Source organism: Marmota marmota, unplaced genomic scaffold (assembly GCF_001458135.2).
Source record: "Marmota marmota marmota unplaced genomic scaffold, marMar, whole genome shotgun sequence".
NCBI lineage: Eukaryota > Metazoa > Chordata > Mammalia > Rodentia > Sciuridae > Marmota > Marmota marmota.
The window spans coordinates 9,716,731-9,744,727 of record NW_025999932.1 but is presented as its reverse complement, the minus strand read 5'-3'; the positions used below and the strand labels follow the sequence as shown (position 1 = coordinate 9,744,727).

General features: G+C 37.0%; 1 protein-coding gene across 6 annotated transcripts in view; it reads right to left on the bottom strand.

The window, feature by feature from the left end:
* Positions 1-27,997, bottom strand: part of Nalcn (sodium leak channel, non-selective) — a 298,301-nt gene that overhangs the window by 242,122 nt on the left and 28,182 nt on the right. For all 6 annotated transcript variants that reach the window (XM_048800656.1, XM_048800657.1, XM_048800658.1 and 3 more), the window contains exons 4-6: positions 20,057-20,140; positions 18,711-18,850; positions 18,497-18,625 (exon numbers count right to left, since the gene is read on the bottom strand). In XM_048800656.1, the coding sequence (XP_048656613.1) occupies positions 18,497-18,625; positions 18,711-18,850; positions 20,057-20,140 (353 nt within the window). The remainder of the gene's footprint in view (positions 1-18,496; positions 18,626-18,710; positions 18,851-20,056; positions 20,141-27,997) is intronic.

Here is a 27,997-nt window from a genome sequence, read left to right as displayed (position 1 = left end):
CACAAAGCTCTACAAGCCTTACCCTCAGTTCAGAGACCACATTCATGTTCCTTCAGAGTTTTGCCTTCTTTTAGCTGCAAACCCACTAATTTGTCTACACTTCCAGGGAATAAGTGATTTAATCATTGCTACTTCTAATTACTCTTTAAGCTGACCCTTTAGACCCCACATGCAAAACCAAAGGTAAGATTCCAACTATAGACATTACCACTTGGGCAGGTCAGAAAGATAAGATTTTAGGCAGGCACCTCATTTATGCTCCTCAGTTCCCATTCTTCCATGTAGGCCAAATGACCCCTCTTTGCCTTCTTCTAATCTGAGGCTGTTTCAGCTTTGCCACCAATAACACTAGAGCAAAATGGCAACCGCACTCCCGAGCACTGGGTGAGGCTTGCTGGGTTCAACTCCAGCTCTGTATTTATTGACTGTGTGACTTGAATAGTTCCTAAGTCCTAAACTCAGTTTCCTCATCTGTAAAACAGGAAAGTACCATAACTGAAAGCAAACTTAAGATACAGGGAAGATCAGTAGAGCAGAAGCAAGGGAATGAGAGGGAAGGAAGGGGAAAGAAATATGAAGAGACTCTAAAAGAACCCGTGTTGTATACATATATAAAGGTACCAAAGGAAATATCTCCTTTGTGTATATGTAGATAGTACTAATCAAAAATAAGTGAATAAAGGTGTGAAAGGAAGACCAGCAGAGTAGAGAAGAGAGAAAAGGGGGAGGGAAGAGTGGAGGAGAGAAGTAGGAATGGGGATTGAAGTAAAATTCCTTGTTTGTATAATTATGTCAAAAGGAATCCAGATATTATATATACATATAATGCTCTAATAAAAAATATAGGCAAAGTTACGAGAGGGTTATATAAAATAAGCCAAGTAATGTGCATGTATAAAAACTATCATGTTTCAAGTAACCAAATAAATGTTATTATGAATGCTTAATAATTATAATAGATTATAGCATTAATCAGGCATGCAAAAGCACAACAGTCATGGATGATCCAAGAAACAGAGAAGATACTTTGTTGGCATGTGATATTGATGAAGGCAAGGTGAGATTCAGAGAGGGAAAATGGACTACACTATCAAAATTAATTTGTTAAAATTTTCGGTATTTTTAAATGAATAGGACCAATATTCTAGATAACATTCTATCTACATAGATTGTTGAATTCTAGTGCCAGTCTGCCTGGGCATGAATTCTGGCCCAGCCCCTTACTACATGTGTGACTTAATCTGTCTGTCCCTCAGCTTCTTCATCTACATGTAAGATGGTGGGAAGATACCTACCTCATAGGACTTGGGTTGAAGTGTAATGATTTTTGCTTATACAGACACACAGTGGGTACTTGGCTGGTTACAGATAGTCTGAAATTTGTGGACTACTTAGATTGAAATTCCAGCTCAGGTGCCTGCCATGTTAGTGGCCTCATTGCTAAAAAACAGGGATGATGACAGCTCCTACTCTGTAGGAGCATTTAGTGATTAAATGGGCTAATGTACCACATCTAGAATAGCACTGGAAATTGAGTTATTCACTCAATAATGGTTAACTTTTACTATTAAGTTTTCATTGATTTATAAATATTGGACTTTTTTCTCTTTCTGATTTTGATTTCTTTTTCTTTCATATTAGCACTGATTCTCATTTCAGGCACAACTCTATTATTAGCACGGATATTATTCTGAAGGCTTTTGGCTTCAGAGACAGCAGATTTGAAACACATTACTTTTGCCAGCATTGAGCCATTAACAGATTCTTATGAGAGACATATTTGTTAGATGATTGATTGCTCTGTAACACATGTATCTAAAACCATATGGTAATTCTTATTTTAAAAAATTTGAATAAACATCAGGAATTCAGAATATATATTTGGTATTTATCTTCATTTTCTTGGTTGACAAGAATCTTACAGATTTTATTTTTATCTGTTAAAACTGATTATTTTCTCATTCATTTTTCCTTACATATTCTGGATAGAAAAGAGATTTTCTGGAATCAGTTATGTTGAACTGCTGGTCCACCTGGAAAATTCTAGATTATGAGGCTTCCAGTCATCATCAATATCTGCTTAGGCCTAAGTGAGGTTCTCCACCTGCATTTCTTACTCACAGATTCCTTGAAAAAAGTATTGAATTATAATCTCCCTAATTTTATTTTTTAACCAGTTTCCAAGATCTTCAAAACACTGCAGTTGCTCTTATTCATTTCTATGTGCTACATCCAATTAGAAAATTTTTCATTTGTGTCTTCTGTGACCTTTTGGCTATGTTCTGCCAAACTGTTTTTGTGGAGGGCAGAATACTAATTCCCTAAAGATGCCTACATTCTTTTTTTTTTTTGTACCAGAGATTGAACTCAGGGGCACTCGACCACTGAGTCCCATCCTCAGCCCTATTTTGTATTTTATTTAGAGACAGGGCCTCACTGAGTTGCTTAGCACCTCACTTTTGCTGAGGCTGGTTTTGGACTCACAATCCTCTTGCCTCAGCCACAGGCATGTGCCATCATGCCTGGCAAGATGCCTGCATTCTAATCTCTGGAACTCGGAAGCACAGCTGGCCCTCCATATTCCCAGCTTCCATGTGGGATTCAAATACCTCAGATGGAAAATACTATTTTGAAAGGTCACATCTGAACTGATACATACCAACATCTTTCCTATCCCTATTCCAATACAGTATAACTACTTACATAACATATGTATTGCTTTAGGTATGATAAGTAATCCAGAGATGATGTGAGGTGTATAGGAAGATGTGCATAGGTTCTTGCAAAGAGTGTACCATTTTATCCAATGGACTCAAATATCCACAGATTTTAGAATCCTCGGGAATTTCTGGAACCAAAACCCCACAGAGACCAAGGGAATGCTATCTTATTTTACTTAGAAGAAAGTAAATAAAGCTATAGATATGATTCAGGTCAAAAATCCTGAGTTGTGAAGATTAACCTTGATTATTTAGGTTGAAAAGTGGAAAACTTCTCCTGACTGTAAAAGAAAGGTACGAGGCGATTGGACTCTGCAGATTGGACTGTGCAGATGCTTGTTTTATACATTTTTCTTAGGCCAACCTCCTTCTATATTTGGCTTTTATTAGTGTGTTGCTGTGAGTTTTCTCCCTAGCCTTCCTTTCATTTTCTCATAATACTTCTCCCTATGCAATTTCAACTACCATCTCAATATTCTCTCATTGTAGATGTCTTTTTAGAGACCCTGAGCCACATGCCCAACTGCCTACATTAGACCTGTCCATTGGTCACAAAGTACCTCCAGATCAATACCCCTAGGGAACCCAGCCCCCTTCCCCAGCCTTCTCCATCACAACAAAAAGCACTAACACCCAAACAAATCAGTTAACTTGAGATCCTGAGATCACCTTGACAACCACTTCTTCCTCAAGAGTCATAACTAGCCATTGGTTCTCTGCAATACACCCCAAGGTATCTCTGAAGCTGTCAGCACTCCCCATCCCTTCCTCTACATGACTCAGTACCCAGATGTCTAACGGTCACCTTGTGCCTTGCTCTTGGCTCTTTCCATCCATTTCAAACACACCACATAGAAGACTTTTCATAATGATCATGCTACCTTGATAGTGGTGAACTTCAAATGATCAACGGATGTTGAAGGATGTGGCTCTTGCCACACTTCCAACAGCTTTTGCATAACTTTCCCCTAAGTGTTCTGGTTTTCTCCATGTTCTCACAGCTTTGGGGTTGTTCCTGCCTCCTTCAGGATCTCTCCTCTACATGGAAATCTCTCCTTCCGTCTCTGCTCACTAAACTGCACCTTGTAGCCTTCAAAGCTCAGGCTTCGTGTCAGTCTCTCTGGAAATTCACCCTCCAACCTCTATCTGGGTTAGGTTTCCCTGCTGTAACTTCTCAAAGAACCTTTACTTTTAGTTGCTGACACTTAAAACAAGTGCAATTCACGTTCTTGTGGTCATCTGTTTTGTGGATGCCTCCCAACTCAGCTGTTCCACATAGTCCTGGACACGTGGTGTGTCATATTTAAATTTATGGATCAACTTGGTTAGACCACAGAACCTTGTTTTTTGGTCAAACTCCATTCTAGATGTTGTGGTTAAAATAGTTTGGAAATGTGATTAACATGTAAATGAATAGACTATGAATAAAACACATGTTTTTGTCAGCTTTTTGTCACAGTGATCAAAATAACTGACAAGAACAACTTAGAGGAGAACAGTTTATTTTGGCTCTTGGTATCAGAGGTCACATTCATGGTAGTCTGACTCCATTGCTCTGGGCCTCAGGTGAAGCAGAACATCATGGAAAGAAGCTCAGGACATGGCAGCAGGAAGCAGAAAGAGAGAAACCCCAAACGTATGCCATCAGGGACCTACTTCCCCCAGCCACACCCTATCCATCTAGAGCTTCCATACAGTTAATCATTCAAGTGCATTTGTCCACTGATTAGGTTACAGCACTCATCATCCAGTCATTCACCTCTGTACATCTAGCATTGTCTCACATGAGCTCTGGGGGACACCTCACACTGAAACCACAACAGCATATTATCCTCAGTAAGGTGAGTGGGCCTCATTTTATCGTTGAACACCTTAAGGGAAAACACAGGTCTACCAGAGAGAAAGGCATTCTGCCTTCAGACTGCTTTTGGACTTAACCCTGAAAGAGAAATACCTGCCAGAATCTCCAGCCTGCCAGCTCACCTTGAATATGGTGGTCTTGCCAGCTCCCATAACTGCATGAGCTAATTCCTTAAATTTCTGTGTGTGTGTGTGAGTGTGTGTGTGTGTGTGTGTGTGAGAGAGAGAGAGAGAGAGAGAGAGAGAGAGAGAGGAGAAGCCAATAAATAGTTATATTTCTCTGAAAAACTCTGCCTAACACAGTAGGTGCTTCATAATTATTTTCTGAATAATGAATGAAATTGTCTTTCTACCATTATTTAATTATATGGTAAATTTATCTATTTGTAAAGCAATTACAGAAAGAAACTCTTCAGTAACTGCATCCTATTTGTATAAGGTTTTTGTTTGTTTGCTTGTTTTTTGTTTTTAGTATGATACTTACATTTTGGCATGGATTTTCAACATTTTAAATTTCTGGCTTTAGTAGTTTCCACATTTAAAAACAAGTAGTGGAATCCCTCTGAGTAGTTAATTGATTTTCAAAAGGCTTTAATTATCCTCCTGGCATATGGCTTTTTAAAAAATTCTTCACAAAGTATCCTATTTACAAATAACAATGACTAGGAATTTGAGAGCTAAGAAAATGTGCTCTGAGCCTGTTGCTAAAATAGTTTATAATAACAGCTCCAAATAATAACTCAGGACTACAGTTCTATAGTTTTGAAATAACCATTAATCTTAGTGGCACAGAGCATTGAGTTATATACTAGAAACCAAGAATTATCATCTCATTTCAGTGTTTAACCAACTTAATTACCTTGGGCAATTCACTGTAACCATTAGAGCCTCAGTCTCTTCATCTGTAGAGTGAGAAATGTTTCAGCAACTTAATAAACAACTCCCAGAATGACCTCATCACACTTCCATATGAAAGAAAATGGAAATAATTAGAGGAAACCATGTGCCCCGTAAGCCCACACATGCCTGGTGTGGTGCAGGACAATGCACAGTTCTAGTACCCATAAGACCCAGTGCTGAATGTGGCTCTAGACTTTATGAGCAAGTTCTCTTTGCTACAATGCCATCTATCAAACAACTGTCATTGCTCCTTGCAATACATCTAGTGCTGACCTTTTGTAATTCTTCTCACCAGTGACCAGTCCCTGAACTGTGCTTAGGATTATTTAGTCTTTTTTTAGAGACTGTTTTTCCTATATTCTTTGTGGGGCCATTTTATTTCATTTGAATACCTGTTTATTCATTCAGAATCATTATTGTGACATTCCTGTGCCACACAGCATGCTAGGAATGGAGATGTGTGGGAATATATTTTCCTTTTAGGACTTCATTGCTCCATGTGAGAGAGGAAAGGTCACAAGATGTCACGATGCTGCTTTAGGAGCTATGATAGGTATGTTCCAGGTGTTTCTGAAGTGCTGTGACACACCACAAAATGTGGCCATGGAACGTGGTAGTGGGTACGGAGCACCTTCAAGGAAGGCTGCCGCTTGGAGTGACTGCTATGAAAGGACAGCAGGCACAAGTTCCAGGGATGGACTACACATGCCACTCTGGAAGTGGAAGTGTGGAAACCTGTGAATACATATGTTACAGTTGTATCTGGAGTGTCCCCAGGAGCTCATGTGTTGGCAGCACGGTACTCCATACAGCAGGGCTCAGAAGTGGGGCTCTGACCTCATCACTGGATTGATCCATTTGATGGAATAATCCACTGAGAACCAAATGGACAACCGGGAGTTGGCACCTATGTGGAGGAAATAGGTCACTGGGTTGCACCCCAAAGGGGTAGATTCAGTCCCTGCCCCCTGCTTCTTGGCTGGCCATATCCTGAGCTGCTTTATTCAGCCACACTCTTCCACCATGATGTCCTGCCTCACCTCAGGCCCACAGCAGTGACCTCAACTGACCATGGACTGAGGCCTCTGAAACCATGAGCCAAAATGAACTTTTCCTCCTCTAAGTTGTTCCTGTCAGGTTTGGGTCACAGCAATGAAAAGCTGGGTAACACAGCATACACGGGTACACGGGAGGAAGACAAGGGCAGACAGAGACGCCTATTACCCACTCACTGAGAGCTACGGCTCGTCAGTGTTTTTGTTTTGTTTTGTTTTTTTTCAGGTTGTAAACCAACAGGTATTGCCATGCCAAATATTTTATTTTATTTTATTTTGAGAGAGAGAGAGAATTTCTTAATATTTATTTTTCAGTTTTCGGTGGACACAACATCTTTATTTTTATTTTATGTAGTGCTGAGGATCAAACCCAGCACCCAGTGCATGCCAGGTGAGTGTGCTACCGCTTGAGCCACATCCCCAGCCCCCCAAATAATTTTTAAACTACATGCTTATACGTTTACAGAAAAGAGAATAAGACTTTCCCCAAATTGGCACACTATTACTGACATACCATGAACTGACTGTTCAACCTGTTCCTAGTTTGTGAGAAAGGCCAAAAAGGTCAAAAAACACTATTTTACAAAAGATGTTATTACTAAGTTTACCTCCAAGGTTTTCACATAATAATACCTGTGATGTGAATTCACAGAGAGCAAATTAGTTTGCATGGTTATTACTTTTGCTCCTTGAAGAACTGAAGATCAGCAGGATAATGTTGACTTCTTGATGAGCAAAATTTGACCCATTCATTGTAAAAAAGATATTCACAGGGGCAGAGCAACAATATATTTCTGAAGTTGGCAACCCAGACAATATATTTCTGAAGCTGGCAACCCAGACAAACATGTCTAGCATGTCTAATCCATATGCAACAGATAACACTACACAATCTGAGAGCATTTGTTCCTTATTGTATTTGTAAGGTGTCTTTTCAATTTACATTGTATGATAGAAAAAAACTGAAAAACATAATTCTAATTAAGCCCAGAGGAAAGATGTATAGACACACACACACACACACCCAGGAAAGTAGTGAATGTGGCCTCTGATACCTTAGGTAGTGCTTGTCTTACTCTTGGTGGCAGGCAAGAAAACAAGGCTCATTGTCTTGCTAAACGCTAACCCTTAAATTTAGAGGCTGTCCCTGTCACCGCATTTGCCTACAGAGAACCTGCTCTGGCTGTCACCAGGCTTTCCATAGAGTCATCTGGCTTCATTCTTACTTCTATTTAGCCTCCTCTTGTCAGCTTTAATTAAAAACTCCTCTGAATGGGTCTAGCTCATTCAATCCTGCCAGCTTTGGAAAACTAATCCCACCTTGGAAAGCAAGGATATTATTTGTAGAGATAAATTATTTATTGATTTTTGAAGATTTTTAAAGATTTTCAAAAGACGACCTAAACTTTTAGTAGGGCTGCAAAACAAGATAAATAGTCTGAGGCAAGAAATAATATTGATGTCACACCTATTCTAATAAACAAGTTAATCTGCACCACTTCCATGAAATAATTCCTCTTTATTGTTAAACTGAGTATTTTAATATGATTTTTCAATCTTCAGTCATTCCTAATTAGCTCAGCAGGCAAAGCTGTAGAGATCTGTAGACACTGTGCATAAAAATTGTAAAAATGAAAAATTTTTCAAATATTTTGGCTATGAAATTTTAAATGACAATACATGGTTGGTTTTATTTTAAAGAAATACAATAGTCATCTTACCTTGTTGCAGCTGAATAGTTTCTTAAGAGTTACATATATTTTCCCCAAGTTTGCTCTCTACATCAATCACTGTTTTGCCAAGATGGATAAGAGATGGTGCCCTTGACAGGAACCAAGGTTGCAGCCGAGTCAGGGGCAGGCAATGAGAGGCTCATAGGCAAATCGTATTAGAAACAAATGAGGACACAGACAATGTGAAGTCAGCTCCTTATATTTCAAGTGTGGGTCAAGAGTTTCTCAAACAGCAGGTCCTCTGCCTTTGGTTTAAGAGCTGGAAGATGCAGGGTGAGAAGTTATGTGCACAGAGGGTCCATTGTCTCAATGGAAACAGGCCACCAGAACTGGGCCAAATGTTTCCATTTTATTTGTTTGGCAATTTTTACTTATTTTTTTCCTAGAGACTGAATTGGAGATTCAGCCAACAACGTCACATGCAGCAAGGAGCCAAGCTGTTTGCTTCCTCATGAGGATCACAACCTCGGCTGTAAGAGTGCACTGCTAACTAGCATCAGTGAACATAAAGCATCTCTTACATATTAGAAGCTCAGAGTTCGGTCGTGTTTTTTGGATGCAGTTGGCCTGAGTTCTCAGGCTGGAGAGAAGCACTCTCCCACTTCAATGGCTTCCCTCCTGCGGGATGGTGAGGTGTAGAGGGTTCCACAATGGTTAGCAAATGACAAGTGAAGGTCAGGGAAGGATTGAACGCCCTGGCCCCAGCTCTGCCGTCAGTCACCACCTGCACCTGCCCAATTTAATCTCTAGGAATAAAAATATGTAAAAGTTGCTGAATGAATAAAATTGCGACAGTTGCTCTACAGCTCTCAGAACTCATGGATAAATCTGCTTCTTTGTGAGACTAATAAGAGGCTAACATTTCCAGGGGAACAGCCAGAAAGGAAGAGGAAACTCTGGTTGCCCCCAGGCTAGCCAGAAGCAAAGCATTTCTGTGAAGACTCAGGATCTGCCTATAAAAACAAAACCACGCAACTTTGGTATTCCACTGTACAGCTTTGAGAGTTTCAATGCAAAACTAAGGTTTTGAACCATTGATTTTTAACCCAGTCAAATCTGAGAATCTCAGCTCCCCCAATCAACATGAACTCAAGGATGTGACTCAGAATTAATATTTTCATGAAGACTGCCCAATGGTTTTCTCTACCAAAATATTCTTGTCTTAGAAATTCATTTCCAAAATGCACTAGGGGAAAGGCTCACATTGTTGCATGTTATTATAGTTTCTATCACAGGGAAAAGCAGGCTCGTCAGGTGGTCCTGGAGATACCAGAATGCAATCAGAATGTTGAAGATAATATCATACACTGAGAAGTCAAAGCTGAAAGCATAGAGATGAGAGTGAGGGAGAACAGGGTTCAAGCACCTTCTGATGCTTCAAAGCCATTTCACCTTGATCATCTTATTTAACCTTATGGCTTCAATTTCCCTGCCTGTGATACAGAAGTAAAAACAGAGCACAGACTATAAGGTTGGTAGAAGTATCAAATGAGACAATAACATAGATCAGTGGTTCAAAAAATGTTATCTACCACTAATTATCAACAAAAGTCTTATGACCTATATAATTATATTATCCATTTTTGAGAAGTAAACATATGATCAAAAGAAATCTTGGAATTCATCATAAGCCATCACACAATTTCTTTTAGACTTCTTTTTAAACTGCACAGGTTTCTTTTCTTAAACTGAAGACTCTCACACATACTTTTGTGAAACACAAAACACACATATTAATTTTCATAGGGACATTCTGTTTATTTTGAAGTGTTTTCTTACATTTACTTTAAAAGATGATTGTCATATGAAAGGTTGATTTTATTGGTGGCTCAGATGACTCATCTGTTGGGAACTGATGTGCAGACAATTTTAAAAGAGATGTGTGGATTAATAAATTTATATGACATATTTGTATGTCAGGATTTTATACATTCAGATGAAACTAATTGCCTGGAATGTAATGTGGGGGAAGATGTAGACCATATGTAACAGGGACTTTAATTTTTTGGGGATTGGCTAACTTCACTTAGCATTATCTTCTCCAACTCCATTTACCTGCAAATGCCATGATTTTATTCTTATTTTATTGCTGATTAACATTCCATTGTATATAAATGCCACATGTTTTTTATCCATTCATCTACTGAAGGCCATCTAGGTTGGTTCTACAGTTTAGCTATTGTGAATTGTGCTGCTATAAACCTTGATGTGGCTGTATCGCTGTAGTATACTGTTTTTAAGTCTTTTGGGTCTAGATGGAGACGAGATGGATAGCTGGGTCAAATGGTGGTTCCATTCCCAGTTTTCCAAGGAATCTCCATGCACTATTTGTGAACAGAGTTTATAAAGTAAAATTTAATTTTACTCCTTAGAGTAATTAAATTTTATTTAGACCAGCAATAGCAAACTGTCCCAATTCCAATTTTATATTGTCTCTAGTATAATTCATAGTGATATGTTATACAATCCCACCAAATCCTATAAGCTGCTCCTGGGAAGGATATTCATAGAATGTACTTCTTCTTATGGCAGAAATCAAAACTATTAGTAATTATTCTGGAACAATAGGGATGAGCCAGAAGGTCCTGGGTAGGTGTGGTCACTTTACCTCTTAAACCTACTGTTCCAGCCACCACAAGTGACTGCCTGAATCCTTGGTCAGATCCTGTTCTTTCTATAATAAACTCTTACATATTTAACATTTACATTCACTTAGCTTAAAGTTATTCTAATTATCTCTTTTGTGAATAAGATTTCGTTATTGGATATGAAGCTATGAATGCCTTTCCCTACATTCTCAGGATGATAATAAGGTGTCAGGTAAGTCTTCCTCTTTTCCATTCACCTGCCAGCTCCATTCTCCACTTTCCTATCTCAGCTCCAGGGAGATTTCTGCCATCACTTTTGGTATTTTACGGTACCTGTTTCTGCTACAGGCCATTGTTCTTCTCAGCTTTCTTTGGAAATGAACTGCTTTGCTCAGTCAAATCTCATTACTTTTTCTCTAATTGCCTTAGGTTGCCATTTGTTATCACAGAGGAATCTGAAACTTTATTGGTAATGCTGTTGAAGGCAGAGCTAAGACTCCTTTCTATATGTTTTACAAGAAATACTTTCCATTTAAAAACAAAACTTCATGGATTGAGTTGCTTCTCCTTTTATCCTGTTTGCCTCATAAGTCAAACAGAATCCACTCTGGAGGTGAGCTACCCAGATATACAAGGTTCTGATCTGGAAACTCTCCCACTATTAGGCTGCAGGGCCTGAAAATCATTTAGACAGACATCGGGACAAATGTTAAAGGCCAATGATGATGAGAAATGGGGTCCCGATACATGGCAGCTGGAATCACAACTATCAGATATTAATCACACCTTAATATCTAACTCAGATGGGTGAGAAATTATTTCTAAATTAATATTGTTTTTAATTGACAGATCATCATTTTATTACATTTGTGAAGAATGTGTGATATATGAATATATTGTAGAATGATTAAGTCAAGCTAATCAACAAGGCCATCACCTCCATTACTTTCTGTTTTTGCCATGATACATTTGAAATTGACTCTTATTATTATTTGGAAATATACATTATCGTTGACTATAGTCATCCTGCTCTGCAATAAATTTCAAAACTTATTTTTCCTGTCTTTCTTTGACCAATAACTGCCCATTCTGTCACTTAGGGGCCCCGGCCACACCCCAGCCACAGACAAACAGCTTCCTCTCTCTGTGATTGAATTTTTTAGATTCTGCATATGTCTTCATGCAGAGTTTGTGTGCCTGGGTGATTTCTTTTAACATAATATCCTCCAGATTCATTCATGCTGTTGCAAATGACAGGATATTGTTCTTTTTTAAGTCACAGAGTTGAGAAGTCACAATTGGAAACAGAAAAGTTGAAAACTGTTTAAAAAATTGATATTTTCTGTGCTTTATTTTGAATGTGGACATTTTTTTTTAAGTCTCCAAAAATAAAATGAAATCCATGTCTGGGCTAGAACTAATGGTGGTGTTCGCAGCTTTTCTGCTTATGCGTGGGACTTTAATACTCAGTAATACCGAGCTAAAAATTAAAAGGAAAACAGTGACTGGTTCTCGAAATGAATCATCAACCCTCTGAAAACTGTGATTATGAGCAGAATTACTAACATGCGATAGTTAGGTTATCTTATTTTCAAGTAGTAAATTAAGAGTCATATAAAAGAAGACAGGATGCATGTGAAGATCATGCTAGTGGGGAGATTTTGCAAATGTGAGAGAGAAAATGAGACACCCAGCCAAACCTTCTGCCAATATTGAGGAAACTCCTCATGATGAATTCTATTTTTAGGATAATGAAATGAGCTGGGGCACATATTTGGAATTCAGGAGGTCTTCGACCTCAGTTCTGTGTGCCAATGTAGCATGAAGCTGGCCATGGGAAGCATTTGGAGGGCCCGGGCTGGGAAGGCACTCTGTGGGTCTCCTCCAGTTGGGCTATAGAGTCTGTGTCAATGTTAAGTATAATCTAGATGTGCTTGTCTTCGTCATTACTTTATCTGTGTTGGAATTCGGTTTGCCAGCGTGACGCCTGGTCTAGGCTCAATTTGGAAACAGCCTCTGCATGCTTTGCAGTTCTCACACAGGGTTTCCTCACCCAGAGGCTCTCTCTGTTCTTTGCCTCCATATCTATTGTCTCCCACCCATACAAAATCTTTTTCCATTTTCATGTTCACTCTTAGAAAAATCTAGACATATCTGACAGTCTACTTACACTGAAAAAACAAAAACTGAAAACTACCTACAGATTTTGCTTCCCACGTTGGTCTCTTCCCTCTCCCACACAGCCGGCTCCGCTACTCACAGCTTCTTTCAAGTTTCCTGCCTCTACTTGTACTAAATCACTGCTTTCCTCTGCTTTGAATGCAACTTTTCTATTTTTAATCATTTTCCCTTCCTGCACTTAGAGACTTATTTTTCTTTCTTTTCCCTTTTTATTTCCTTTTCTTTGTCGATTTTCCATAATGCTGTTATTATCTGTCAAAATTTAATGTGTTATCTACCACACTTTAATAAATAGTTACCAAGTACTTATTCTGTGTTGGGATGCCAGGTACTAAGGATAAGGAGATTAAATTAACAGTATCCTCTCCAACCTTTCCTATGCATCCTCAGGGATCTCATGGGATAATAACGAAAATAAGGAGGAAATACTAGCCATGAGAGTCAGAAGGCTGGTTCTGCAAGATGGACTACATTAATTGGACTACAAATGACTAACCTGTCCAATAAAAGATTACATTTAAGACTGCATATCTAGGTTCACAAGAAAAAAAAATAATTCCCAAATGTCAAAACCAGAGAAAGAAGGAAGTCCATGGGTAGCAACACAAGGAATTCAAGTTGGAAAAATGGGAACAGGAATCAGATCATGTATCTAGGGTCTAAGAGCTTGGGTTTCAATGCCCACATAGGCAGAAGGTGGACTCCTGAGCCTGGGTAAGACAGAAATCTGAAAATATGACCCACCGCATAAAGCCAGATCAAAATAAAGGAGTTCTGGCGGGATGTTGGAAGGAGATTGTCAAACAGATCCATCAAGCACAATGAAGAGAGAGGAACAGACTCGCTTACAGACAAGGATCTAGTCAAGGAGAACCATGGCAGCACACTCAGTGGTAACACAGCAGTGCAAGGTAAATAGTGCTGAGACAATTGCCTAACCCTGAGAAGAATTAGGTTTCTGCCTCACACTACCCATTTTAAGCAGATAATAGGTGTGATCGATGTGCAATAAGCCACACATAGGAAAACACACAGTTGGATGAATGTTGACATATGTACAGAACCACAATCAAGATCATGAATACATTGACCAACCCCACAGGTTTCCTAGCCCCGCCCCCTTTTCAATCTTTTATTCTCACTCCAGCCCTTGTCCCAGGCAAGCACTGATGTTTTTCTATCTTTATAGATAAGAGTTGAATTTTCTTGACTAATATGTAAATGGAATTATAGAATATGTAATTGTTTTTTCATCTCAATTTATTCACTCACCAAAATTAATTTGAGACTCATCCAATATGTGGTATATGTCAATAGACCTTTTTATTGTTAAAATGTATTTATAATACAGATCTCCATTTGCCAATTGGTGGAAATTTGGGTTGTCACCAGTTTGGACTATTTCGAATAAAGTTGCTATGAACATTATGTGTAAGTGACATATGTTTTCCTTTCTCTTGGTTAAGTACCAATGGAATGATGGGAGATAAGGTAGGTGATTGTTAGACTTTTTGAAAAATTATCAAGCTTTTACTTGAAGTAGTTGTATCATTTCCTATTCCCACTAATAGCACTCAGGCGTTCTAGTTGCTTCCCCTCCTTCATGCTATATGCCAGACACTGCTGGGGAGGATGAAATAAAGTTGGTAGCTATTGGTTGGTTCATTTTTCTTATATTTATTTATTTAGGTACTGGGGATCCAGTCCAGAGCCTCATACATACTAAGCAAGGTTATGCCACTGAGCTACACCTGCAGTCTTTTCCCTTTTACAAAAAAACCCCAAAGTGCCAAGGTTTTAACAGTGGAATGAGCATTGCAAAGTAGAGAGTCGAACCAACAACTATGTGCCAGACCCTCTGACTGCTGAGTTTCTTCCTCAATTTAAGCCTCAATCACTGGGCCTCATCATCTCCAGGGGGAGCTCAGAATTATGTGGCTCACACTTTAAAACTAACGAAAAATTTGCCATGTGCTTCCTTTTATTGTCAGTCCAGGAATGGACCAAGCTACACTTAATTTGTAGTTCTTGTGGGAAAACAATTGTTCAAAAAATAAGAGCTGATTAAATTTAAAAACAGTTCAGAGCTACAAAATCTAATTGTTATTATTAAAGGAAGATTTTAAAGGTCATATTCTTGATCCATAACACATCCAGATTTCACAGAGTTAACTCAAAATAAGTTTCACATGTATAATGACCAAAAGGTCAGCTTTTCAGAAAGAAGGACACAGTGACATTTGTGGTTCATGCACCTAATTAGAGCTGTGAATTACCTGAAGCAAAACCCAACAGAACTAGAAGAGAGACTGAATGTTTCTGTCATATTTGGAAAATGTAATAATGCTCTTTCAGTAATTGATAGAGAAGATTTAAAAAAAAAAAGGGAAAAAAGGAAGGATTAAAACACTGTAATTTTCTATAGTATCATTCCAAAATGGCAGACTTGATAGTCTTTACAAATTTTCAGGAATTTTCACCAATTTAGATGCTATGATTCTTCCAGAGGTTCAATTCTACACATATTTGTGTCTGATAACAACAGAATAAAATCACACACCCAAAATAACACTTTTTTAGAAAGTCACAATCTTCTAGAAACATACCTCCAAATGACCCACATATCAAAGAACACAGAATAGGTCAAAGAACACAGTATAGGCCAAACAGAGAATATTCAAATTAAATAATAATTTAAAAACAAAATATGAAAATTGTAGAGATGCAGCTGAACACTGCAGTGTTCAAAGGAAAACTCTAAATTCTCATATTAAAACAAATTGTTAGTGACAGAAAGAAGGAAACAGTGATGATAAAAGAAGGAATCCATACGGAAAAAAAGAATAACAAATCAGAAATTTAAATGGGCCAGAAAGTTTTTGTGTATGAAAAGACTAATAGAGTTGATAACAAAACATAAAAAAGGAATGAGAAAAATTAACATCAGGAATAAAATATAGCTTATTCCCACTGAACCTACAGATATCAAAAGGATAAACAAGAGAGTATTTTTAAAAACATTATGCTGATATTGACAATCTTTAACAATATATAAGTTTTTGAAAAACAAAATTTACTAAACCTGACAAAACAAGAAAGATAAAAACTTAATATCCCATTATGGTAAATACATTTAATTTGTAATGAAAAACCTCAAAAAAAAAAAACCCACAAACAATTCAGATCTAAAGAGTTTCTATCAAATATTTAAGTAAAAAAGTATATCAATCTTTTATTAGTTCTATTCTTAAAACATACAGAGGAAGATGTAATCCCAGTGGCTCAGGAGGCTGAAACAGGAGTATTGCAAGTTCAAAGACAGCCTCAGCAATTTAACAAGGACGTAAGCAACTTAGCAAGAATCTGTTTCAAAAAAAAAACAAACAAAAACAAAGGGATGTGGATATAGCCCAGTGGTAAAGCACCCCTGGGTTTAATCCCTAGTACCCTCCTTCAAAAAAAAAAAAAAAAACCAGAAATATGAAACATGTTTACTCCATAAAGACAGTATTGCCCTGATTTCAAAATTTGGTGATGACATTTCAAGAACACTAAGAATAATGCTTCTCATGAACAAAGATGCATCAATGTGAAACATTAGGAAGCCAAAACTTTCAACACTGAAAGAGGAATGCAGCATGACCTACTTGGCTACACATCAGAAATGGGAGACTGGCTTAATGAATCACGTCAACAGAATAAAGGAGAAAAACATTTATTAATTCAGTATTTGCGGTAAAAGCACTGGACAAAATTTGACACACTTCCACATAGTGTAGGAATTAAAAGTAACTATCTCCCTTGGAAACTCTACAGTTGATTTGGTACTTAATGGAAACACTGAGAACTAAGTTGTCCATATCTGCTCTCACCACCAGATGAAGAGCACACCTCATCCCCGCCTTCACAAGAAACACAACAATGGATTCAAGAAGGATCGCAGTGTTTAGGATGTAATAGAGAAAATGATATAAGCTACTCTGAGGATGTAATTCTTACAGAAAAAACAAAGAACCTTCATCTGAACAGGATTTTACATGCCAAAGAAACCTCAATGAAGTGGTGGAAAGAGGCATACAATTACAATGACAGGGGAAATGAGGCTTTGTAACAGGTAAGTTTAGACCTCTGTTTATGACAACCATATATAATGAGGACTTCACTATAAGCTCATCTTTCTCAGGTCTTCTCCTTCATCCCCTTGTTTGCTCTTGGAGCCAACTTTAGGAAGTAAGCCCTGTTATTCCACTCACTCACGCACACAGCCATCAACTAAATGACTATCACAAGCTCACAGGACAAAGAGTTAGAACTGAATTAAATTTATCATAAGATATATACATATATATATATATATATATATATATATATATATATATATATATACCCGCACATGCATATAATGTATACATGTATATATGTATATATGTATGTATTCACTCACAGGGATATTCACTTATCTATGGCTTAGCTACTTTTCACATATACAAGTAGCTATGCTTTATGGAAAAAAGTCTTTTTGAAGAAAATACAAACTAATACTTTTTAAATTCAATTGCTCTTATGTATGCATTCGATCATTAAATTGATACTGACACCTTAAAATAGGTGAATGGCTGCTTATAATCTCCTTTTAAATTTAATAAAGTGCTGTGAAATTACTATCTCTGATCTGAATCGATTTTATTTTTCCACAACTTATAGACGGGTTCTTCACTTGTGAAGAGAGGAACCCTCCCAAGAGCCGAATATAAGTGGTAAATTTTCCTCCCCCATATCCTGCTGGCCTGAAACGTGGCAGCACCATACCTGCTGCACCTCTGGGTGGTGCTCGGAATCCCCGACTGACACCGAGTCAGCACCTAGGGGACACTTCTCTGTCATGTATGTGCAGAGACAACAGTCTGATGTGCTCTCCCTGTCACTCTATGCCTGGGCTGTTTATTAGCACTGAGTAGCCAAGGAGGAGAGCAGGGGCCCTACCTGCACAGTATCTAGCAGTTGAAGTATGAAGGTTGCCTCTTACCCCCCAACCCTCTAACACACTACACGGTTTCATCTAGAAAGGAGAGTATAAAGTAATCACATAGGTTACTGTTTAGGGAAGGATGACCAGAGGTATTAATGATAGAAATTATTTTTTTTTTCTAACATGTGACCCACTCTGACCCCATGGATGACTTCCTCGGTATTGTCCACACCTTCCCTATTTGGCCATAGGGGGAAGGGATCTGAGCGTACCTTTGTGTTTCCTGAACCTACCTGACCACAAGCTTACAGTTTTCAATCTGGCTTGTGTTGAACACTTGGCTTTAAAAAGTGGACCAAAAAATACTGAGGAATCAGAGACTACACAGCACAAACTCCATAAATACTGCCTTAAGATTTTTTTCTCTCAAAAGTTGCAGCAATGTCCTCTTAATCACTCGGATTAAAATGCAGCCAAGAGATAAACTTACCCTGGCTTTGTGTCATTCACTACACAGTGATAGGTAAATGTTCCAAACATCTGAACTCCCAAGATTCCATAAAGAAGTAGAAAGAAAAGTAGGAAAATTGAAACGCTCCATATTTGTTCTCCTGATCGCCTAGGGGGAAAAAAACAGGGTAAGTAGGTAAAAACAAAAAATCTCATAAACTTTCCTCCTTAACTTAGGTAACAGCAGTGCTTACTTTAAAATATTTGTAATCCGGGTCCTTGGCAGTTCAAATCGGAAATAAATCCGGAATGCCCGGATCATAATTAGTGGCCGTGGGATCCTCAACATGCCCCAAGGTGACATCTGATCAACTATATCAGCAATTTCAAACACCTGCAAGTTAAGTGATAGTTAAAAAAGTTTAGATCTTCCTTTAGCATTGCTTATAGTCATGGAATATACAGACAACAGCAGAAAGCACACCCTGGACCTTGAATTTAGCCCCACATTATTTATTACCAAAATCAGTTTTCTTCTGGCTACATTTTGAAACAATATGTATTTTTTTCCATATTTTTATTGGTGCATTATCGTTGTGCATAATGGTGGGATTCCTTGTTATACATTCGTGTATGCACACGATATAACAATATAATCTGGCCAATATCACTTCCCAGGATCTCTCCTTTCTCTTCCCTTCTCCCTGTGCCTCCCTTTTCTCTACTCTACTTAGATTCTCATGAGATTCCTCCCCTTCCTTTCTTTCTTCCCCTATAAAGCTATAGCTATATAAGGAGAAACAAATATATAAGCTAATGAAAGAGCAATAAATCCTGTTTATTTCCTAATTAAATGAGGTATAGTTTTTATTTAAAAAGTATGTGCCACTCAGAACAGAATAAGTTGTTAAGGCTTTCTTACTGAACAATGTTATTTGGTGGTAATTTTTGAATACATAGAAAATAAATGAATGAAAGAAAAACATCAAAATATTATTAAAAGTATGGGAAAAGAATCTTATCACTAATATATATAAATGTTAATTAGAAAATGTTTGTCTAACGCACAAGCTACTAAATTAATGTGTGAGATGAAATTAAATTATTGGAGATGTGCATTTTATATTAAGGACAGGTTATCAAAAACCACAGATGACTAGGCAAGATGGCCTATGAATTTCTTTTAGTCTCAAATTTTAAATGAAGAGTAGGTGAATAAACTCCAGAAATCTGCTGAACAACATTCTACCTATAGTCAGTAATAATGTATTGCACTTAAAATTTTGCTGAAAAGGTAGATCTCTTGCTGTGTTCTTCAATTTTTTATGTTTCAAATACAGAAATCGTACCCCACATCTTTTTTCTTTATTTCACTGACTATATTTCCATTTCTGAGTGGGAAATAATTCACAAACGTAACCAACACTAATTAAAATGTGACAATTAGACTTTCATCTCAATAGACATTTAAAGAACTGTCATAGGAAATTACACAATCACATTTGATATATGTTCTTTAATATTTCTTTTTAAATTTTCAATGCAAAATAATGCCCATTTTAGAAAATACCCCCCTTGTGATTTAAAAATATTTAATTACCTGTAACACCAGCGAAACCCAAAGGCAAAAGACCATAAATCCATCAAAAACACACCAGCGATCTTTCACATAGGAATTATCCCCCTAAAAATAAATTTCACATAGCATTATCAGGTAAAACGAATAGTATTTAAAAAAAAATTCTGTGGAGGGAATAGCAAGTGTTAATTCAGTAAAACTCACCCATAATTTTCGTATCATAATAAGCAGTCTTTCAAGAGGAATACTTTTGGCATTTTAAGCAGCATTATTAATAACGAGAATTATTTATGAACTACGAGAAACTGCAGAATTTTGAGTGTAAAATTTTTAATTTATGCAAAAGGAAAACATCACTCTTTGTTCAATTAACCACACAAATTCTAGAGCTTAAGCAACAGAGGCCATCTTTCTTAACTAGGCCACTTAGGTTCCATGCCAGCTCTTCCTGCAAGAACAGTAGCACACACTGGTCTACATAACAGCCATTAGAACTGCTTGATCAACCACCCTGAGTGGGAAGTCAGCTCAAGTGAAGAAAATATGTGCCTCATTTACAAAGAAAAGCATAATTGACTTTTTCTTTAATTGTGATTGTGTATGTAAAAGAAAGATAAAAAAGATGGATTCATTTCTTTTTTAATAGGAAATCTATTCTGATGCTAGAATGCATATTGTATAAAAAGTGGAAAATTTAGGCAATGATTTCCTTTGGAATAACAATAGGGAAGATGCATCAAGTTGGAACTGGAGACCCTTGCTTTCATACGACTCTCCCAGTAAGTCACTAGTCCTTCAATCATTCATGTAACTCGATTCCCAATTTAGTCACGTAGATCATTACCATCTTGGACTGAACTTGCTAAGAAAATAAAATAGGAGCACAATGTGAACATTTTAAATAGAATATGAAATATTTTGCAGGGTATTTTAAAAAATAATTTCCATAGCCTTCCACCTTTAGTAACAAATAGATTATTAAAATATTTCCTTGAAAAACTTCCAGGTACAATTTATATTGTTCATAATATCATATGATAAAACACTTAATGAAAGTTATCTCAGATAATTTCAATAACTTCATATCTCAGGCCCCGATATGGAATATAAACTTGACAAGCCTGTTTGACAAAAGATGTCTAATGAATGACTAGAAAACACACACACACACACACACACACAACACCACCACCAACAACAACTGTACCACCAGCATCTTTTGCAGAAACACAGATATGAACAAACCCAACTAATACACAGAGCAGAATAACTATAAACATAATAAGCTATAAACATGGTGGGAGAAATGAGAAGCTTTATTCTGTGGAGAGTTCATAGCTTCCAAATAAATGTGCAAATAATTTTATCAGTGGCAAGACAATCAACAAAGCTGGTGACTCAGGTGTTCAAGAAAACTCACAAATGAGATATCTGAAAGCAAACTCTTGAGGCTTGGGACTGGGTGACGAGGAGGACAATGAACCTAATTTAGTAGGTTCATTAATTTATACTTATGATTTATACTCCAAGAAGAGAAAAACTACATCTGAGGGTCCTGTAGGCTGTGTGTACACACAAACACATATGCACGTACTGAATATAAAACCATTTTAAACATTTAGTTATCTTCAAAGTCTCATGGAACCTCGTTTACTATGAGCATCATGTCTGATTGTTTTGCACAATTATATGAAAATATAAATCAATAGTAATTTGTAAACATACATTATAGCAGTATAGCCAATATGAAGTTGAATCCTATCTGATTCTAATTTTGATTAACATTCAAAACAGTAATGGAACAATTATTTAAAGTTGCTTTCCAAATTCACTCATCCACTCAATGTATAGAATACTTCTAGAATTTGGACAGTGATCAAGAACTAGTGATTAAGGAATGAAAAAAACAAAAAACTCCTGCCCTTTTATAGTTTTCATTCTCAGTTAATTTTCCAAAAGAAGATAAAAATAGTTCTCATCAGAGATCTATTTAAAATTAGAACAATTAAAAAGTAAATGTTAGGCAGGAAAAAAATAATTATAGATCACTGGATACAGAGGTACCCAAATAGGATAAGTTCATATGACATTTTTCCAAATCACTATTAATATTTTGTTTCTTTTTGTTATTAAAAATGTTATATATATATATATATATATATATATATATAGTCACTACATTTATCCTTTTTTACTGCTCATAATTTGCTTTAGTCATGAATTAAATTAAGTATGACATAGGATGAGAGGTTGTCATTACACTGAGGATTATTTAAAATGTAACATGTGAGTTTAAACAATCATATTTCCCTGGGAGCCAGGGAGTGTCAGAAACCTGTGGCAGAAGGGGAATATAGTTTTACAATGTGTCCTGATGTATATGTGTGTGTGTGTGTGTGTGTCTGTGTGTTTTACTTATGTTTGTGCGACAATTTTTAAAACAGATTTCCAAAAATAAGTTTATAGAAAGGTGAACATTTTAGCCTTAAAAAAAAATCACCTTTTCAGTTGTCAGAAATAGAGTCAAATGTTAACATTTGGGCCTCACAAATTCAGAATGCATGCTCATCAGTAACAGAGGTGACTGAATTTTTGTTTGTTATGTACTACATCAATCTGTTTGCTAAGGAAATTGATGTGGAAAAGCTAATCCACAATATATTCCAAACTACATAAAAGGATGGATTACTTTTTAGCCAATTTAGAAGCATGGGTGATGATCACAAAAGCATATAAATATTTAGTTTCAAAATGACCTCATACTGTGAAAACTGGCTTAGCAAAATGTTCATTAGATAACAGAGAAAGCTATTTTTTAATTACTAAGTGATTTTAATTGAATTGTTGGAAAAGGTTTCTGCTGTCGACCTTCCAGAGTTTGTCATGGTGTTTGCTGTCACCAACAAGCCCCACGGCATGCTGGATGGCACGCAACAATCAATTAGACCTGATCTCTTTTTACTTTTTTCCTGTTAAATATGGAAGTAATTCCCTGTGCATAATTTTTAATTTGTTTTCAAAAAATATTCATAAACACTTTTACAAAACAGTATTAGTTACCCAGAATACAAAGACCAGTAACACACAGTGCTTTTCTTTTTTTCTTTCTTAACCTTTTCTTCTTAGCATTCTTTTTTTGTTCCATAGCTTTACTGAGGTAAAACTGAAGTACAATAAAATGAACATATTGGAAGTATGCGATTTGATCAATTTGATATGTATGTAACCAATACAATCAATATGAAAAGCAGTTCCATTATTATTTTCTTTAATTTGAAATTATGCGGACTGTTTCCTGCATGATTTATTACATTGGAAATCAATCACTTAAGATATATAAAACCCCACACCCACATGTCAACTATTTCCATATTAAATAGCACACTTATAAATATCTCAGAGGTCAAGGAAGAAAGTACAAGAAAAGTAAATAAAAAGTGCTTTGAACTAAGTGATAATAAAAGCTTAAAATATCAGTATATCTGGGGTGAAACGGTACTCAGATGAACATCTATAACTTAGAATTATAGAGGAAAGACAAAATAACAGTAGGAGCAGAAATATATGAAATAGAAAATAAATAATACAGCTAAACAATACAAATCCAAAAAGTCTAATCAAGAAAAAAGAAAGAACACAAAAATTAATATCAATGGAAAGGGAGCTATCAAAATAACCCTTCAGATGCTAAAAATATATTAAGGTAATATTACAATTGTATGCCAACATACGTGAGAGTTTACATAACATGGTCTAATTAGAGAAGGATCTGTGCCCTACTGAGAAGAAAGTGTATTAAGTCATTAGATGGATGAAATATGCTATATATGTCTGTTAATTCTAAATTATCAACGATATTTTTTACTTCTATAGCTTCTTTATTTAGTTTTTGTCTGGAGGATCTATCCAGTGGTGACCAAGGCATGTTAAAGTTACCCAGTTGTGGTCTATTTGATTCTTGAAATTGAGAAAGGTTTGTTTGATATACATAGATACCCCATTGCTTGGGGCATAAATGGGCATCAATATTTATGATTGTTATGTCTTATTGCTGTATAATTCCCTTAAGCAGTATGAAATGTCCTTCTGATTAACTTTGGCTTGAAGTCCACTTTATCTGATATGAGGATAGAAACTCCTGCTTGTTTTCGCAATTCATATGAGTGATATGTTTTTTCCCATCCTTTCACCTTCAGTCTGTGGATTGTCTATGTCGTGAGTCTCTTGGAGATAGCATATTGTTGGGTCTTGTTTTTTAATCAATCTGCCAGTCTATGTCTTTTGATCTATGAGTTTAGGCCACTAATGTTCAAGGATAGTATTGATATATGATTTGTGTTCCCGTTCATTTGGGTTTATTTCTAGCTTTAAATTTGAAAGAGTTTCTCCTTTGATTGACTATTCCTTTTCAAGGTTTCTTAACATCTTCTCTCCATGGTCAACTCTATTTTCAAGCTTATATATTTTGTCTTCACTGCCTGAGGTTCTTCTTCCAAGTGGTCTACTCTGTTGATATGCTTTCTATTGAATTTTCAATTTGGTTTATTGTCTCCTTCATTTCAAGGACTCCTGTTTAGGGTTTTTTGTTTTTTCCCTAGAATCTCTACCTGTTTATTGAAGTGATCTCTTTCTCCCTGTATTTGCTCTCTTACGTCATCCTTTCCTTCACAGATCAGTTTAACTGTGTGCATTCTAAACTCCTTCTCTGACATTTTTCCCACTGTTTTTGTTGATGGATTCTGTTACTGGTGTACCTTGGTTTGCTTAGGGTGATTTGTTCCCTTGCTTTTTTATGTTGTTTGTGTGTCCACTCATCTAATAGTATGAACTGATAGCGTCCCTGAAGGTTTCCAGTACCTCACTGTTGAGGGGGAAACAATAAGAACAACCAATGCAAACAATATACAGCATTAAACCAAATAGTTCCTACTGTAATGCCTACAACGTTAATTATCACAATAAACAGAAATGATATGAAACAAGTTTGCAAAAGGGTTTACAATTTCAAATGGTGGAGAGGGAGAGAACAGAAGTGATAGAGGATGTGATGATTATGAGGTAGGAAGAGAGAGAGAAGACAGAAGTAAATGATTAAAGGATGAGTGAAAGAGAGAACAATAGAGAGTGGCTGTCAGCAGAACAAAACAGAGATTCAATGGAAACAGGTAGGAAAAAGAAAACATATTTAAAGCAAATTTTCTAAAAAAATAAAAGAATACAAAACAAGACCAAAATATACTAGTCAAATGTCCTAGTTTACAAAAATGAATCCATGTAATATAACTGGCTTCAAAAATGCTAGATATGAGAAGAAGAAAAAATAGGAAACTATATAAATGTCCATGTACCATTAAGGCCACAACTAAAGAGTGAAAAGAGAATTAAAAAAAAGAAAAAAACATCTTGAAAAGTTAAAGAATTCTTTCCATTGGAGTTCAAAATGTTCTGAGGCTCCCTTCTCAGCAGTGTTAGGTGGGGTCTTCTGGGGTGTGATGTTCCACCCTCTGGACTGCTGGAGTGACAGAGGTGATCCTAGTGAGTTCCTGGAGGCAGGGTTAATCTCAGGTAGGCTCCAGGCTCTTCCCTGAAAGCTAATTGTTCTGGAGATTTTAACCAGACCCATCAGCTCTCAGTACTTGCTGATTCACACTAGAAAACTTTACATCAGGGATCTCCCCTGGGTTCCACTCATGTTGTGGGGGACCCAATTCTTAGTCCCCTATGTCAACTGCCGACCCTATGTTTCCTGGTCTCAGGTTCAGTCTTCAAACAGTTTCTCACACTTCAGAGTTCCAGGCCAGATGTGTCTCTCCCAGCCAGTCCTGCAAGCACTTGGATTGGAGGGAAAGGGGAAGAGGAGGATGGGTTTCCATAACCATTTGTCCCCTCTGTAACCCTCTCTCCATCTCTGATTTTCTCCCGGTCACTTAAGCACACTCTGTGTCATGCAGAGTGTGTTTAGCAGGACTAAACCAAACTCTTGTTTGCCAGGAGTCGGCTTCACTATGGTTCCTCCTTTGTCCTCTGCATGCAGCTTGGAGAGGTGGCAGCTTCTTTCCCCACACACAGTATCCCGCAGTGAGTCCTTCAGGTTTGTCAGGCAATGTCTTGGTCTCTAAAGGCTCGGTACCCAGACACACCTCAGGCCTCCCAAGATTGTGGCTTCCTTTAATTCCATTGTCCCTCTACTATGCTCACAGAGGGACCTCTCTGGCCAAACTTCCTCCCCGGGGAGTTTTTCCTTATTTTATTATATCCAACCTCCTGTGTCCCCTGGTTTGCTTTGAATGTCCAGTTTTAGTTCCTGTAAAGTTCCTCCCACCGATTTTTTGTTTTTTTCTTTCTTTCTTGGTTTCACGCCACAGAACAGCCTGGAAGGTGACCTCCTCTATTCTGCCATCTTGGATCTCTTAGCATTCTTTGTTTTTTTTTTTTCCATGCTTTTCTGTCTTCCTCAAAATTTCTGGCCTGATTTTCCTCCCAACTCTGAGCTAACCACAGCTTACTCTGATCACCTTAATGTATACCTAGGGCAACAGACCACTCAGCTCCTGTATACAAATAATGTTCACATTGTGTTATGAACAGAATAATCTTTTGTCAGCTCTATTGGTTGTTTCAGGATTTATATTTTGGTATTAGATTTAATGGTGACATTTGAGTTTCCTACATAGATTATCTCTGAACTGGTTCTTTTGTTGCATAAAAAAGAAAAGAAAAAATCTGTATCCAGCGGTAAATGTTTGCATTTATTAGGAAGATTAGCAATACCTTAAGATTTTTAAACCAGGTAATTGAGAGTGGTAGTCCCAAGACCTAGCCCAGTGTATGATATACAGCAGACATAGATGACTGATTGCATGAACCATCTTACAGAGCTTCTATAGATTGCTATGTATACAGCAAGAAGCCAATTAAGCCTGAGAACGCATCCATCCATCACTTGCTAAAACTACTAATATTGCTTCTAAAAGGAAATTATTCCCTCTGGCAAAGAGAGAAAGATGTACTGCCTTTCGAGTTAATATCATTAACTTAAGTCTCCTCCTGCATGATTATGAAAGAACACAGATGAGATTAGGAGATGACTGTTGGGTATTTCCTGGATTAGTACAGCTTGAATAAGCAGAGATGAACGCGCCGTACAAATAGGAAGAGGGGCAAGGTTTATATAATATGCTTTGCAAGGAAATTCTAAACAGAATCAAACTGGTAGGAATTGAAGTTACTATCTTCTTAATCATTATCAATAATCAGTAAGGCTTAATAAGTTTAAAATATTTTTAATGAACACAGGTTTTGACATCTGGCATTAGAAGTATAATCTCAGATTACATTTTATGCCTGAGGCAGCTAGCAAATCATCTGGGTTTTTTTTTCAGTTTTTATTTTCAAAGGCCTTATCAAAATTGGTTAAAAGTTGTTGTAATTTGATGTATAAGCATATCCAGATCCTTAAAAATCCTATTTCACTGATGCCTTAGTTATAATATTATTTGTAAATAATAAATCATCCTATATCCCTGCTTCCAAAAAAACGTAACCAGAATTAAGCCAGGAAATTGAATGCCTGGTGCTACGAGAGACATTCTAGCACCTCAGCCACAAAAGAGAGGATGTAATTTGAGTTTTGCATCAATGAGAAACAGAAAGTGGAAGGCTCCAGTTATGGACAGAAATCAGTACACTGGTGGCTGAGTAGATGAGATAGATATTCAAGAACTGTCTGTTGATTTTTATAAAGGTAAACCGCTGGAGCCTGCCAATCAATTATCTAGCTTGAGAAAGTAACTTAAAGTGCCTTGCAAGTCTTTAGCAAGCAGAGAGACCAGACACATTTATAGGGCTGTATTTTGTAGCCACAGAATTATATGCACTGGTATAGCTTCTTGAGCGCGTGATTTATTGTCCCCAGTTCCCAGGGCCCATCTGTCACTGTGTCTTAGCTTTATTATTTATTAC